The sequence below is a fragment of the Morus notabilis genome, unplaced genomic scaffold, assembly GCF_000414095.1.
Source record: "Morus notabilis unplaced genomic scaffold, ASM41409v2 Scaffold177, whole genome shotgun sequence".
In the NCBI taxonomy this organism is placed as follows: Eukaryota; Viridiplantae; Streptophyta; class Magnoliopsida; order Rosales; family Moraceae; genus Morus; species Morus notabilis.
The window spans coordinates 532245-549493 of record NW_010357654.1 but is presented as its reverse complement, the minus strand read 5'-3'; the positions used below and the strand labels follow the sequence as shown (position 1 = coordinate 549493).

The 17249-nt window shown below is 34.7% G+C and overlaps 2 protein-coding genes and 1 pseudogene across 2 annotated transcripts; 1 reads left to right on the top strand and 2 right to left on the bottom strand.

The window, feature by feature from the left end:
- Positions 1 to 3488: 3488 nt before the first annotated feature.
- LOC21400023 (L-type lectin-domain containing receptor kinase IV.1) lies at positions 3489 to 5597 on the bottom strand. Its single transcript, XM_010090305.2, has one exon. The coding sequence runs from the start codon at positions 5579 to 5581 to the stop codon at positions 3551 to 3553; it is 2031 nt and encodes a 676-aa protein (XP_010088607.1). The 5' UTR covers positions 5582 to 5597; the 3' UTR covers positions 3489 to 3550.
- A 3000-nt stretch (positions 5598 to 8597) lies between these two features.
- On the top strand, positions 8598 to 14441 carry LOC21400022 (annotated as a pseudogene).
- On the bottom strand, positions 14119 to 16940 carry LOC21400021 (probably inactive leucine-rich repeat receptor-like protein kinase At5g48380). The gene is made up of 2 exons (XM_010090303.2): positions 16024 to 16940; positions 14119 to 15572 (listed from the first exon to the last, which is right to left on the bottom strand). Exons 1-2 carry the CDS (start codon positions 16882 to 16884, stop codon positions 14577 to 14579), a joined length of 1857 nt encoding a protein of 618 aa, XP_010088605.1. The 5' UTR covers positions 16885 to 16940; the 3' UTR covers positions 14119 to 14576.
- Between the last annotated feature and the right edge of the window lie 309 nt (positions 16941 to 17249).

Sequence of the window (17249 nt, the reverse complement as noted above, 5' to 3'; positions counted from 1 at the left end):
GCACTTAAGATTTTCTTTAATAAACCAAAGCTAAATAAAACCAAGGAAAGGAAAAAAAAAAGAAAAAAAAAAAAAAAAAGAACCAGTGGGTTTGGACGATCATGGAGCATAATCTTGTATGGGACAGGATCAGTCTAACAAGTGAAAATACGACTAGTCATGTGTGGATGACAAGGGCGTTCTGTTGGATCAATTTGACATGGCAAAATTTAGATTTTTTAAATAGATTTGTTTTATTGAAAATTTTAAGTTCTTATCTAAATCTAATTCTTAGTTATTAATATTTCAAAAATAATATTTTTATATTGATTGTTAACGCTTTGTTCGCTTCCTAGATTCGAGTTTTTAATTTGAGATGAGATGCGATATTTTCTGAGAGCTTTTAACTGTGGCAGAAAAAGTTAGATATGACATTTTCTAAGAGCTTTTAACTGTAGAAACTTAAAACTAAAAACTAAAAACTTGAATCGGTGAAATGAACGAGGCCTTAGGTATTATATCATGAGATTTTATGTTGGATTGACTTTTGTCATGGGTACTAAAACTATTACAAAATATACCACAATGATATCACTTAAATTTGTGTAGTGAGTAAAATTATTCCTTTACTATTTTGTATTTGATTCGATATCATTAGATTTTGTGAGAGTTTGTAGTTTTTCAAGTATATATTTATGATTTTTATAAATTTTAAGTATTTTTTACTATATCATTTTTTATAATAATTTATGTCTACTGATATATGTCAATTTAAACTTAAAATATGTGGTATTCCTGTAAAATGCCCGTAATTTTGAGATGGTTTAACGAACAGATAAAGGCAAACATGAAATTTAGTTAAAACTAAGGGCATTTTTTGGATTTTATTTTTCGTTCCGTTTTCATATAACACACCATTTTTTTAGTGGTCATTGTCTCATTGAAATGTCCTTCCCCCTCGTTGTAGATTTATCAAAGTTGTTTTTCTCGCACAGTATCATTTTGTTTTTTTTGGAGATTTGAAAGTAAATGGTTGTTTTTTTAAGCATTTTTTAATAAATGACCTAAATTTTGTTATATTAGAAAACAAAAATATATCGTATATGGAAATGGTTAATCAATAATGTATTAATTTATGGTTTATCACTTATTAACCAATATCAATCAATGATTAAATAATTTAAATCAATAATTTAGTAGCTTATCCGTGATAAACTATTGATAAATCAATAATAAACTATTGGTATATAATTAAATAACTAATGTAAAAAATCAATTTATCTAAAATAAAATTCGGTCATTCACCTAAACAAAATTAATTACTTAACATGTCGTTGCCGACCATTATAGAAAAATAAATATTAATAATTCTATTAACAAATTTGTGAATGGAAAAGTCAAAAGTCAAAAATTAAAAAATACTCTAATTTACTTTCACGCCTCTTGTATCACCTTGCTCACTTCCTCTTTTTTTTCTTTTCTTTCTTTCTTACTAGTGCCATGGACGAATTCATATCAATGCAAATAATTAAAAATGAAACTCAGATATTTTTTTTTCATGCTTATAATTTGATTCTTGTGTTATGCCTATTGCTTTTCATTTTTTAATCTATATCCAAAGCTGAATTCTTTTTTCTATAATATGCAATGCAATGCTAAATCTAATTTTATATGTTTATAATGTAGGGTAACCATGTTTCAACTTTTAGCACGAAAGAAGATAGTGATTAACAAAATTTAATTACTAATTAGCTATCTTAATTTAGATGATTAATTAGGTGTGATTAAAAAAATCTAATTACTAATCAGTTATCCTAATATTAAGATAGTTAGCATAATATACAATTTCTTTTTTTTTTTTAAGTTTAACACACAAAAATCTACTAAAAGGGTAGTAAGTAAATTTATAACAGTTTATTTCGATTCTGGACATAAGTAAACACATGAATAAGATTGGAACTGATTCCGACTCTGATTCCTAGAATCTAAGTAAACAACTTATTTTAACTATGATTCCTGACTCTGATTCTTATCCACTTCGATTACGGATAATTAAATATGCCATAAACATTACCAAATGTGTTTTATATTTTTTATTTGTAAAATAAAAGCAAAATGTAGTTATTGTTTTTTATTTGAAACACAAAAGCAAAAAGTAATTCCCGGTTAGCAGGGAATGAAATTGAGCAGTTTGGTTTGGTTCAAAAAAAAAAAAAAAAAAAAAAAAACTTGATGGAACCAAACCAAGTAAAATGTAAAGTTCTGTAATTTCAAACCCAAAAGTAAAAGAAAAACGTATTTTGTTGATAGTTACATGATACGATGAATTGAAATGATGAAACTGAATTCGTTTACTTTTTTCGTCACAACATTTCTTCTTCTTCTTTCGTTTTTTTTTTTTAAACATATGTATAATAATGCACGGATTAACTTTATAAATGTTACTTAAACTATGTATCCGGGTTCGATATGTTTTTTGAATTTTTCAAAGAGTTCATTTCATTTACTATGTAAAGTCATTTAAAACAATCTTGTATTAACTTATTAGTTTCATAAATGTCTTTTAGATATTATTTATTCTGTTTCAACTTGCCCTGATATTTAAAAAAATTAGAGGATAAATTTATATTAAAATAATAGCTTAGAGGATAAGTTGTTTTAAAATCAATAGCTCAACCGGTAATATTAGGAATTACAAGAGCGAAATAGGCCACTTTCAAATTTTATTATCATGTTGAATTAAGATATATAGTTCGTGGGTGTTCATCGAATTACTCCATAATGCATCAATGATAAAAAAAAAAAAAAAAAGCAATTTACCAATTAGTTGGTTAAATAAAATAGCCAAAATCCTTTTTTACGAGATAAAATCATTTTGATACTATTTATTATAGTAAAACTTGTTGTTAATACTTTGTGTTTTAAATAATATTAAAACAGTATACACTTTTAAAGAAAGATTATTTTAATATTTTAAGACTTATTTTTAAGACGCACGATGTCCAAAATATTATTTTTATTAATTAAATAGAAACTAATAACCTTAAAAATATTTTCCAAAAACAAGTTAACTTATTCAAATTTTTTAATATTTAAATATTATAGTATTTTTAGAATTTTTTTAAAAAATTATTAATTTGTTATTAGTTAGTCAGAAAGGTAGAATGGATATTTTACATCTGAAAAATTAGTCTCATAATATTGAAAGATTATTCTTTTAAATGTGAATATACCGTTTACGAATTATTAAAACTACATAATACTAACGAGATATTTAACTATAATAAAGAGTACTAAAATGATAATATGACTTTAATTATTTTGAAGACAAGAGCCAAATAAAATAATATTTTTAGAATCTATTTATTTCACCGATTCGAATTTTACTATAGTAAAAAATTCTTAAAAACAGTCACATTTAAATTTTTTTTATTAGAGAAAAAAAACTTTCATATAAAATTACATCTCAATTCAAATTAAAAATTTGAATCAGCCAATAAAACCGGTCCTTAACAATACGTGTATACATAGGCTGATACACATACAAAAAAAGTAATTCCCATTTTTTAATTTACCGACCACCAGAGAGAAGTGACTCGGCAACGGACGACGAGCCGTGCGAAAAGGCCGTGTTCGGGGAAGACGGATAGGGCGTGGCAAAATCGGTAAACCCTTCTCCCTTAGCAAACGTCAAACCACCTGCGCAGAGTCCCAACGTGGACAAGTCCGACATTGCAATGTCCCTCTCCAAGTACTGCACCACCTGCCTTATGCTCGGCCTCACTACCGGTTCCGAATGCGAACACAGCAGCCCCAACTTCATCACCAGCTCCACCTCGTCCTCCACAAAATCCGTCCCCAAATTCGGATCTTTCGCCTCCATAATACACCCTCTACTCCAACAAGAAAACACATAATCCACCAATATCATGTCATCTGCTGAACTCCGTCCTTCTATCGGCCTTCTACCGCTGGCGACTTCGAGGAGGAACGCCCCGAAGGCGAAGACATCAGTGCTCGTTGTCGCCTTTCCAGTTCTAGTATGTTCTGGCGCGAGATATCCTACGGTTCCGACGATGTGCGTGGTTTGAGGATCGGTCCCGTGATCGTATAGCCTCGCCAAACCAAAATCCCCTAACTGGCCATTCAATTCTCCGTCGAGAAGCACATTACTCGCCTTGACGTCGCGATGAACAACGACTTGTCCCCACTCTTCGTGGAGGTAGAAAAGGCCGGCGGCGACGCCTTTTATGACTCGGAATCTCTTACTCCAATTGAGTGTCGTTTTTGGTTGATCGTAGAGGTACTTGTCTAAACTCCCATTAGGCATGTAATCATAGACTAATAGAAGTTCCCCTTTTCGGCGACAATAGCCTAAAAGGGGGACTAGATTCCGGTGTCGCAGCCGGCCCATACTAGCGATTTCGGCTACGAATTCTCTTATCCCTTGTCTTGATTCATGAGAAACTTTCTTCACAGCAATCTCTGTTTTTGTTGTGGGTAACACTCCTTTGTAGACTGTCCCAAATCCTCCACTCCCCAAAAGCTCTTTTTCCTTGAACCCCTTCGTAGCAATATACAAGTGTTTGTATTTGTACCTTTGAGGCCCATATTGAAGTTCCCAATCTTCCACCAATTCAGCAAACTTTCTCTTCCGTTTAATGAAATAAACCACCCCCAAAATTCCGACACCGATAAATGATAGACAAATCGCCGGCAATCCAATTGTCAAGAGCTTCGATTTTGGCTTCGGTTTTATCCGAGGTAGCTTCGGAAGCTCGGAGATATCAAGGTCTTCAACTTGACCATTGAGCTTAAAGCTCCAACCAAGTATGTAATGAGAAGTAGGGACAGAGCCAGTGGAGGAGGAAAAACCAACGTACATGGTTTCTTCAATTACTGAAGAAAGATCTTTAGTCAAAGATAAAAGTGGTTTTTGGGGTTTATTTTCAACATTTGCTGGAGACAAACTCGCATTAATTTGCTTTCTGGAACCATCGTAATCTATCCAAACTTTCATTGGTTGGCCACTTATTAGAGTCAAGTTTTTGAACTCACCATTTTTGTCATTATAATACCCTGCCGGAGAATATTTCTCGGACTTCAATCCGTTTAGGTCGATTCCAACATGGTTGTCGTTGATGTCGTCGATTTCCTCAAACTCGCTGCTTTTGACCGTGTCGAACTCGATGGCAAACACATGGTTGGTGGCGCTGCCGTTGTTGGAGCCGTTGAATAGGCCGAGGTATTCGCCAGGAAGACCTCCCGGGAGGCCTCTCGTCGGAGAGATCACGAAAGCAAAGCCATGGCCACTCAACGTGGCATATTCGGATCGGATGGCGAAGACAAAGGTTGTGGAGAAGGAGGAAACGGCGCCGGCTGGGGAGCTCTTGAAGGTCACCGGGTTGGGAAAGAAGGCGTGGCCTTTTTGCTGCTTTGTGTCGTTCGTGAGGCGCAAGAGGCCTGTGGCGGTGACCTCTGCAATGCCGTCGAGGGCTAGGTCGGCGGGTTTGAATCCATTGAAGGTGAAGTTGAGATCTTTGGATGAAGATGGCGTTGAGATTTGGAGTAGAAGCAAAGGAATTAGGAGCTTGGAGAACATGGCTAGGCCGTATAGAGTTTTTTCTTGTGCTATGAGTACTCTATTTTGTAATGTTGATCTACTTTGGTTTTTAAAATAAGCTAACACGTGTTAGTGTTTGACTTCTATGAGAAATTAAACATATATTATAACTATCTTATATTGTGTTATAGGTTTAATACCTGTCTGCAATTCTATCTCTAAGAGGTCTCAATTCCAAATACCTCATTTTCCTCATTTTTCATAGGAAAAAATTTGAGGTCAAGACCTTAATTAATAATCTTAAAAAATAATCCCCCATCCCTCAAAGTTAAAACAACAACAATAACAATAGTAATCCACCCCACGCTCACTAAAATAAATAAATAAATAACATCATTATAAGTTTTATTTCGATAGACGTGAACAAAAAGTTGGAAAAGAAATTACCACTATAAAAAAAAAAGTTAAGAAAATTTTCAAGAATGTCATAAAAAATCAATATTTTATTTTTGTCATCAAAATTTATCATTTATGCCATTAATATTCTTTCAAGATATCTTTTATAATCTGTTAGAATATTTTTTTCTTGATGAGATATTTTTATTATTTTATCCTAATACATTTCATATACTACTAGAATCTTTTTATGGCATAAAGTAATAGGATGATTAAAAACAATGGTTATTTTTATAATTTTCTCAAAAATTTAAATTATGATTCAAATCTTTATAACAAACGGGTTAACTATGTATGCTACTCTTTATGAATGATGATCTTTTCTAAAATAAGTGGATAAAATTTTCTGTCTTTCAGAAAAATTATGACCACTAATTTTTGTGTTTCAGTCGAAGATATTATAGAAAATGACATTGACGCTGGTGGGGAACTTTTCTAAACAACAAGTACAGAAATTTACACTTACAGCTTGCAACATGCATGGGTCATATTTAGAGTTAGGACCACTGTACTAAAAAAGACGAAACAAGTATTTCATATTCATCAATCACCATGGTCTATTTTTTTATGTTTTAAAAATTTAAATCGATGAATTAAATGGTTCGTAATCGACCAAAAGAAAAGTCAAATTTATTCACTTGCGAATTGTACATTTATGCTTTCAGAAAAATTGTACATTTAACGAATATATGTTTTTTTTTTTAAAGAAAATGATATCATACCCCATTCCTTTAATATTACTAATAGCAGACGCTTGCATCCGTTGAATTAAATTTGAACGCTCATGATGATATGATCCTATGAGACAAAAATACACCTGATTGCACCAAATCAAATTTATTTAACCAAAATAAAATAAAAATTAAAGTAAAAAAAGTGGCGATCCGATCTCCTCTGTTGCCTTCAGTGAGACGTTGTCGGCGACCCAAATCTGAAAGCTTCAGATCTCGGTGAGTGGGGTTGCCAGGGCAGTGGTCTCGACTCACTCGTGGGTCGCTCCGTCGCGACTATAGCCGATGGAGAAGTCGCGATTCTGGAGTTTGAGGCCGTCACTGTCGGTGGGGAAAGAAAGCTCGTGTTCAGATCTTGTCTGTGGAGAAGGACATCGCGCGGCAGAGGAGAAAGACGGAGGTCGCGATTTCGTCACGGCCCATTGCATTTGAGGTTGCTATCCCGTCGCGACGAAGGTAGCAATTTCGTCACGGCTTGTGCCAAGCGAGGTCCGTCGCAACGGAGATCACGATTCCATCGCAAGGTAGGCCCTCGTCGCGAGCTCCTCTGCCCCTTCTGGTGGGGATCCGCCAAAATTTAGCCTTTTTCTTTTCTTTTTATTATTATCAGATTTTGGGGGTTTCGTAAAGCCATGGCAACGCTGAATTTGAAGAAGGAGAAGAAGAAGAAGAAAACAACCGTCTCGGCGGCAGACAGAGAAAGAGTCAAAGGTTGGACCGTTGGAGCGTTGGAGGGGAAATGAGAAAAGCAGAAATTGGGACAAAAAATGTTATTGGCTTTTTATTCCCATACTACCCTCCTTTTGTTTGGTAAATAACGAAGATACTATACGAAAATGTCGGCAATTAAAAGGGCATTTTGGTAAGAGTGTGGAAACTTGTAGAATAACGCTTTCAAGATTTTACGAATCCTCCCGGGATTTTGCGCCCTTTTTTCTAATAATTTATATAATTCAAAACGACGGAAATAGTATCGAAATTATCCTCTTATATATATTTTCATGTATTTCTTTTTTTTTTTTCTTTTGAGAAAAGATTTTGATTGGAGTCTTGAAATTTCGGGGAATTTTAGATGGATGGTTCAGTGGAAAAAGTCTCAAAATTATTTTTGTACAAAGATTTTCAAAAGTGGGTGATCACTAATCCAAACGTTATTGCAAAAAGTCTCTTTTGAACCAAAAAAATGAAAAAAAAAAAAAAAAAAACAAAACAAAATTCCATTTTCTTTTTTGAATGCGACACGAAACAAAAAAGGTCCAAAAGGTCTATTTCTTATTTTTGTTGGTTTATTATTTTTTTCTAGAATATTTTGGACAAAAAAAAAGAATGATCCCTTTTTAGACAAATTCTTAAGAAATTATTTATTCATTTTTTGCTGCCGAATATAATTTAAATAAAATTGGTTTTGGTAGTACATGCAATATGGTAGAAACTAGAAAGAAAAACCAAACAGCTTTGCATTAGTATGTATGGTTGGCTGTTAATCCTAAGGAAATCATTATTAAGGAAACTTAACACAATTAGTTTTATTAATAATTTTGAATTTATTTTTATTTATTTTCATTTTAGAAAATCTCTTGATTTTAGTCTGATTATGCGCTTATAATGTCTAATTTGATAGTGCTCATTTTTGCCTAACCACCCTAAATCTCTCTTGTCTCTTCTCATCTTTATTTTACTTTCTTAATTATTCAATTTTTATAAATCATCAGGTAATAACTGTCTTTGTCTGTGGAAAGAGAGATAATTTTTATAAATCATCAGCCAAACTCCAAAAATATCTCTTATCTGAACTCCCACTGGTATATCAACTTATCACACTTCACCATACAAGAGAAAGAGAGATCAAAATTCAAGAGAAGAAACATATGGATCAGATCAAACAACAAAACATGATACAACAATTCAAAGGCCACACAAGGTTGCCGAATTTCGCAATCCCGAAAAGATACGATCTTCATCTGAATACTGATCTTTCTGCTTCTACCTTTTCCGGCACTGTTCTCATTGATCTTAAAGTCGTTGAAGCCACCAAAGTTCTTGTTCTGAATTCTCTTGAGCTTCATGTTCATGAAGTTTGCTTCACAAGCTCTTCCAACCAAGTAACTCTTTGTTTCTTGCTTGATCATCTTACATACATATAACTTGTTGGTTTCATTCCGATTTTTATTTTTATTTTTATTTTTTATTCACTGAAGTACCGTCCGAGTGACGTCGTTTTGGACGGCGAGGATGAAATACTTGTGCTGGTGTTTGAGGAAGTGCTTAGTGTTGGTGAAGGAGTTTTGAGGATTGAGTTTTCTGCTGTCCTTAATGAGTACTTAAAAGGGTTCTACAGATGGTGTGCCTTCTCTCTCTCTCTTTTTTTTTTTACTTATTTGTTTGTGATTTCATGAAGTACTTACTTGGATGGAGAGGAGAAGAAGAACATGGCAGTTACTCAGTTTGAAGCTGTGGATGCAAGGCGGTGTTTTCCATGCTGGGACGAACCTGCTCTTAAGGCAATAATTTAATCTACTTTTTGTTTATTACTTATTTTACAACCTTGAAATGCTTGATTTGATTTATTTAGTAATTTAACCTCTTTTTATTTGCAGGCTACATTTAAAATAACACTAGATGTACCACAGGAGTTGATGGCATTGTCCAATATGCCAATTGTTGAAGAAAAGCTTAATGGAAAGGTCAAAACCGTATACTTTGAGGAGTCTCCTATCATGTCAACGTATCTAGTGGGGATTGTTATTGGTCTATTTGATTATGTTGAAGATATTACAGCTGATGGTATGTGTATAATATAAGTGAGATAGGCTATATGTTTTGTGAATTGTAGTGACTTTTTCATGGAGAATTATGTGGTAAGGCACAAAAAGTTATCATTCTGCTACCATCAGATCATCCCAAAACCATATTATTAGTAGAAACGAATGCAGAATTAACGAAATCTATTGAAGGCCTGATGGTAAAAATTAGCGTCGTATTAGTAAGTTAAATTTTCATAGCATACCGAAGAATTCTACTTCTTTCATTCGGTTTTTACAGTCAGGAATTTTGAACTGTGCTGCAGGGGTTAAAGTACGAGTATATTGCCCGGTTGGGAAAAGTGACAAAGGGCAGTTTGCTCTAGAGGTTGCAGTCAAGACACTTGAGCTATACACCAAGTAATATCTAACATGTTTGTTTTGACTAGATTTGAGGAGTTTTACATGCTATGAGGTTCATATGGAAACTGGTTTTATGGTGTCAACTAGGTACTTCTCAATGCGCTACCCGCTCCCCAAGCTCGACTTGGTTGCAGTTCCTGAGTTTGCAGCTGGGGCAATGGAGAATTATGGGTTGATCGTGTACCGTGAGAATGAATTGCTTTATGATCCGTTGCATTCCACAACTGCTAGGAAACAAAGAGTAGGTCTAAAGATCTTTATCATTTTTGAACTTACATAAGAAAGGAACTGACTGCATTTTTCATGTCAGAATGCGATAGTGGCAGCACATGAAGTAGCCCACCAATGGTTTGGTAACCTGGTGACAATGGAATGGTGGACTCATTTGTGGCTTAATGAGGGTTTTGCAACATGGGTAAGTTTTGAGTATTTTAAATCTCAGTAGGAACATGCGCCCTTTATTAAATTTTACACGACTCTGCCACTGTTTGTAAATTATGGTATGCCCACTTGGTCTTGTTACTTGCCAGGTAAGTTATATGGCAACTGATATGTTGTTTCTCCTTTTTTGTTCAGACTGTCATATATATATATATATATATGTGTGTATGTATGTATGTATGTATATATGTATGTATGTATTATATATATATATATATATATATTTTTTTTTTTTTTTCAGGTGGAGATACACCATGCTCGCTCCATTGAGCAAATCTTTGATGCTATCAGCTATAACAAAGGGTCGGCGCTTATCCGAATGCTGCAGAGTTATCTTGGAGATGAGTTATTTCAGGTCTGAAAGCTAATGTCCTCAAGTTTTTTCAGCATAAGGTCGTGTATTTTATCTCTTCATTTGAGTGGCTCCATATTTCAAGCATAAATCTCTGAGTTCATACATTAAAAGATATGTGGGAAAGAATGCAAAGACTGAAGATTTATGGGTAGTTCTTTCAGAGGAATCTGGTATTAAAGTTGAGTCACTTATGGATGCTTGGACCAAGGCAAAAGGATACCCTGTTGTCTCTGTAAAAGCTAAGGGCCATACATTAGAATTTCAGCAGGTATAATTGATTAATATATATCAATCAATATGTATTAAAAATATATCACCTGATAGATTACAACCTACATATATTAAAAATATGCGTGTGTGTGATTTGTGGTCATATTATCTATTGCAGGCACAGTTTCAGTCATCTGGATTACATGGTGATGGACAATGGATTATTCCAATAACCTTGGCCGTTGGTTTGTATGAAAAAAACAAGAATTTTCTTCTGGAAACTAAGTTCGGAGAAGTAGACGTGTCTGATCTGGTTCATTCTGTTGATGGAAATTCTAGTTCATTGAACGAAAAAATAGAATAGCAATTTGGTGAACATTTATGGATCAAAGTTAATGTTGATCAAAGTGGTTTCTACAGGGTAAAGTATGATGATAATCTAGAAGCTCGCCTGAGGAAAGCAGTAGAGAACAACAGTTTGTCAGCTATTGATAAATTTGGTAACCACCTTTTCCAAAATCTTAACAAGATAGGACTGTCTTCTCCTGTTATGTTCATCCGCTAAAGCCTTAGAATAGGGGAGAATTAATCTTGGGGAGTGCTCATCAACGAGATTAGACCAATTCTAGACTAAAATTTCTCTCTTTTTATGTACCAGTTCCTTTTAAATATGCATGAAGCTAATTTTCCCATGAGCTTAAGCTATCTGAATGTATTAAAGACCGAATATATAATGACAATTTTAACAAGTCTAAGGATTTGAACTTAAAATCTCTTGCTCTGATATCATGTTAGTTTACCAGTTACCCCAACAGTTAGTACCGGTTTACTTTACACATCCACTATGCCTGTGTGCTCTTGATTCTTTGCCATTGCGTCCACTGATGCATATAACTAACTACCTTTGGTTTCATGTCAGGCATTTTGGATGATGCATACGCTCTTTGTGTGTCCGGCGAACGATCATTGTCATCTTTACTTTCCTTGATTAAAGTGTACAAAAGAGAGATTGATTATGTTGTTCTGTCAAAACTCATTGATGTACGTAGAAAATATTTCTATATTTCTCATTCCCAATCCCATCTCTTACTTGCAGCAATATGACATGTGATCAGTTTTTGTAACAGATTTGCTATGATGTAGTGGAGATTGTAAGCGAAGCCATTCCGGACATAACAAATGAGCTGAAACAATTCTTTATTAATCTTCTCCTGTTTCCAGCAGAGTAAGAAGAAAATAGTACAAGAACACGAAACTAATATTAGCCCACCTTTTAACAACTTTAAGATTTTTATTTTATTTTATTTATTTATTTATTTTTTTGGGGAGAATCAATAATCTAAGACTTTCATATGTTTTGTGCCTATAACTAAATATTCAAGTGTTGGTCCAACTCTTAGTAAGCTGAGCTTTTGGAAGAATCTTAGTAATAAAGCTAACTCCTTTGCTTTTTGTGACTAAAATTGTTGGTTATGCAGGAAATTAGGTTGGGAAGCAATACCTGGAGAGAGCCACTTCAATAGGCTATTGAGGGGAGAAGTCCTTCGAGCCTTGGCATTTTTGGGCCACGAAGGCACCCACAGAGAAGGATTACAACGATTTCAGTCATTCTTATATGACAGAAACACACCACTTTTATCAGCTGACACAAGAGAAGTAATTACTAATTGACCCTTTTCGCATGATATATTTTTTTTAGGCCTTTTATGAAAAGCTATATACACAGTAATCATTTAAAACTCGTCCATATGTGTGGATCTTAGAAAGTGGTTTATTTGTTCTGCATATGTGTGGGTCTTAGAAAGTGGTTTATTTGTTCTGCAGGCTGCTCATATTGTCGTTATGAGGAACTGTAGCAGCTCAAACAGGGAAAGCTTTGAATCCATATTAGATGTTTATAGAGAACCAAATACGGTACTTCAAGTGAAGGAACAAATTCTACGTAAGATTTTGTTGCCCACTTTTCTCCATCTTTCTTTTTGTTGTTCTTTTTCCATATTTCTGTCGTTTTGTGAGATTTTGGTGTCGTATTTCACTTTTCACGTCGTTTACTCTTTTCAATCGTCTCAAGTTTTATTGTCGTTTTACATTTTGTTTTCCACTTGTCTCATTCATTGTCTCTCTCTCATTTTTTTTTTTCCTTTTTTCCTTTGGCCTTTTTTCTCTTTCATCCTCCTTTTCAAGTTTGATGTTCGTTTATATTTTTAATTTAATGGTTACTTCTCTTGTATTACGTTTTTGTTGTCGTTTTAAGAATTTATTGTCGTTTTTCTGTTTTCTTTGTCACTCATGTCTCTTGTGATGTCGTTATCCATGTTTCTTTCTTATAATTGTTTTATTTAGTGGTCGTTTTATTCATTTTTTGTCGCTTTTCCTTCGACCTTGAACAGGTTGGTTGGCATCGTGTCCAGACCCGAATATAGTTGTTGAGAGTCTCAACTTTTTCGTGTCCGAGGAGGTGCTATTTTTCTTTTGCACAAATTATCTACTTTTAGCATCCTTAATCTATTTGCCACTTGTTTTGAAATTGTCTTATGATTTTCAGGTCCGAGATCAGGATATTACATATGGAATTTATCGTATAAGCTTTGAGTGCCGTGAAGTAGCATAGAAATGGTTGAAGGTATGTTGTACTTCTTGGGTATCAATAATATAATTGACTGTTAAAAAATAAATGTTTGAAGAAACAAATATTAATACCAAATGGAAATATGGAAATATGTGATAACGTTCTCATTTCCAAATGGAAATATGGCAATGAAATAATGCAAAATATTGATGTGCATATAGAGAGAGAAGAAAAGCATGGTATAGGAAATTAGTAATAAGCCCTTATCACAAAGAGTGATATTGAGGCCGGTGATGAATATATATATATATATATATATGTATGTATGTATGTATGTATCTGTATATATGTATAAATATTATTATATTATGCAGGAGAAGTGGGACATGATATTGGCAAGATATGGAACTGGAATGCTACTCACCCACTTCATTGAGGGCATTGTCACTCTGGTAAGCAATTAATCAGCCTATCTAGTCTAGTCTAGAGATAAATGTTCAAGGAGTCCTATGCTTTTATCCGCACATACACATACATAAATTTCCTTTTTTTTTTAATGTGGAATAGAGTACTGTATCAATAATTATAATTTACATATTTACGGACAATACCTAAATATCATATTTATTCAAAACCAAATATTTTTCTTATGCGGTGGTAAAAGATATGTTTTTTATTTTCTTTCTAAAATTCCCAAAATTATACGAAATGTACAATTTTTTACAAAAGTTTTCCACTTTCTGATATTATGCAAGTGTTATTCTGGTATGCAGCTTTGCAGCGATGGAAAGGCTGAAGAGGTGGAAGCATTTTTCGCAAACCGCACATATCCTTCAATTGCTATGACTTTAAAGAAAAGCATTGAGAAGATCCGGATCAGAGCAAGGTGGGTTCACAACATAAGGGAAGAACATGATTCTGATCTTCTACACTTAGTTATGCAATTGGCTGCACCAACAAACTGATACTGCATTGTCACAATTTCAACACTTATGCGTGCTAATTGTATATTCAACAGCTAGGATAAAGAGAGAGAACCACATTTTAGTACTTATAGCAATATTATTGTACATATAATGTTTTATATGCATGAACATTATGTTGTGCTTCAATGGTTCTGATCAACCGGAAGTATTTCGTCTCCAGTGCTAGTTGTATCTTGGTTGATGGAGTATCCGGAATCATATGCTGATGTGATCATGCCATATCTCTCTCCAAGACTGCTAATTCTTTCGTGAACTTGAAGCATTGTTGGCCTTTGATTTGGAAATGGCTGCACACACTCAGTTGCTACTCTTAGGACCTCCATGATCTCATCATCAAATCCTTGTCCACATAAAGATTTATCAATGGCATCGCCAAGAACAAAATTAGGGCCCTTTGAAACATGATTAATCCATTCCACTAAGTTATTGTAAGAACTACTAGTGGAAGAGCCGGCATTGATGGCTTCCCTCCGTGTGAGCAGCTCAAGAAGCACAATTCCAAACTTAAAAACATCATCTTTAACAAAATCTGACTCCCACACCCCACTATTCACAAGGAAACCGGAATCGTCTTCATTCTCATACTTAAACATTACCCCTCCGTGATTCGAAATGATTGTTTGGCCAAAATTCGATATCTTAGGCTCGAAGTGATGGTCTAGGAGGATAGATTTGGAGCTTATCGCACCATGGACTAGACGAAAATTGCAACCATGATGGAGCCATGATAAGGCTCTGGCAATTCCAATGGCGATTTTGAGCCTCAGAGGCCATTCCAGGATTTTAGGCTCACCATGTAACAAATCATGGAGGTTCCCATTTGACATGTGCTTATACACCAAGAGCATTTGGTTCCTCTGTGTGCAGAAACCCAATAAGGGGACTATGTTGTCGTGTTTCAGTCTAGACAAAGCCAAAAGCTCAGATAAAAACCGGCTCTCGAATTGTAAGGAGTTGTTGAACCTCTTAACCGCAAGAAACAAGCTATTTTGAAGAGTGGCCTTGTACATTGGCCCTGTCTTTCCCATTCCTATGATGTTGTCCGTGCTGAAATTGTCTGTTGTCTTGCAGAGTTCCGCCAAGCTTATCCTATTAACTAATATTTCCAGTCCGGGAATCTGTAAAATTTAGACATCAGGATAACTGCTCATGAACGCTTTAGTTGAAATTTTTGGCTAAAAAATTGAAACTCAAAGTTTTTATAAGACAATATTTTAAACGCAAAAGGAGATTCAAATTTAAGCCATATACATATATATAACACATATACCCGTGTGTGTAAAACATATAAAACTATTGTTGGATTATCGATTCTCCCAAAAGTTTAAGATATAAGGAGGTGGACCAACAACAGTTTTATGCACTCTTTTTCAGTTCTGAAGCTAAAAAAAATCTTAAATATTTTTAGAAACTAATTATTTTTAAAAAATGAATAACGATGGACCAATATAACTTTAACTACAAAGTCAAGTCATTTTAAGCTAACTAAGCATAAAATGACACATTCCAATAACCTTTGAAATACTAGCAAGAATGGTACTACTATATAGTGGAGAGAAAGATGAATACCTCGATCTTGTGATTCAACGTTGGATAGTGAAATAGCTCATCAGCTTCTTCTTTTGTTCTGACCCAGTTTTGCAGCCTGTGAAGTACCATAATCTTCAGTTGCAACCAAGAGAAAGAAAAGTATATGAACAAAACTGCAGCTGATACCACGTAACCACTTATAAATCCTATTTTGAATGAATCCAATTTTATCTCATGAGCTGAGCAAGGCTCCAAAGGCCCCCCGCAGAGTTGCGGATTGTTTGCGTAGCAGTTATCATTCGTGATCTGTCCGGCCGGGAAATCAGGAACTCGCCCTGACAACAGATTGTTCGACACGCTAAACTCTCTGAGCCTCGTAAGTAGACCGAGTTCCTCAGGCAAATTACCGGTGAGTCGGTTGTGATCAAGCCTTAGGACATTTAGATAAGTACAATTTGCAAGGTTTTTTGGGATTTCACCCGAACAGCTATTGGAGGAAAGATCGAGACTTGTCACGAAGGGGAGCAACATTGATATGTCAGACGGGATGGTGCCTGCGAGTGCGTTATTGGAAAGGTTCAGACCCATTAAGCTTGTGCAGTATCTAATTCCCCTGGGGAAAGTGCCCTTGAGCCCCATACCGGAGAGGTTGATATTAAGGACCTTGTTCTCATCAGGGTGCCAGCACTCTACCCCTTTAAATCTACAGATGGAACCTTCCGTTTGGTTGTTAAACTTCCATGAGTAGCTTAAGTGACCAAAAGGGTCTTCAAAGGAAGCTTTAATAGCTTTCAAGCAAGGGATATCATCCCCGAGAGCAAGGCTCGCATCGACCGAACCTATGAACAACACAAGGAACAAGTGGAGAAAAGCAAGAGCTGTATTGATTTTGAGGGTCATATTGGTGTATGTGTTCGACCACAGAAGTGGCAACAGTACTAAGAAAGCAAGAAGGATATAGTGCTACCAAGACAAGCAGGTACTCAAAGTCAAGCAAAATGTGTGTGTGTATATATATTTCCGAATCAATGTTATGTTGCCCATTGGAAACGTTTTAGCTAGTTTTGTCACGGTCGGAACTTGAAAGGAAAAGGGCCAAAATTAAATGTTGTCTGCAATGTTACCATGCGTTGACTCACAGGTCATATATGGCGTGCTCTAAGGTCTTTATTTGCTGTAACAACTAAGGGGTTGTTCTTTTAGAGTGTAATTTGAGTGTAGTTTTTGAGTTAAATTTGAGTTATAACTTGAGTTGAAGTTGTAAC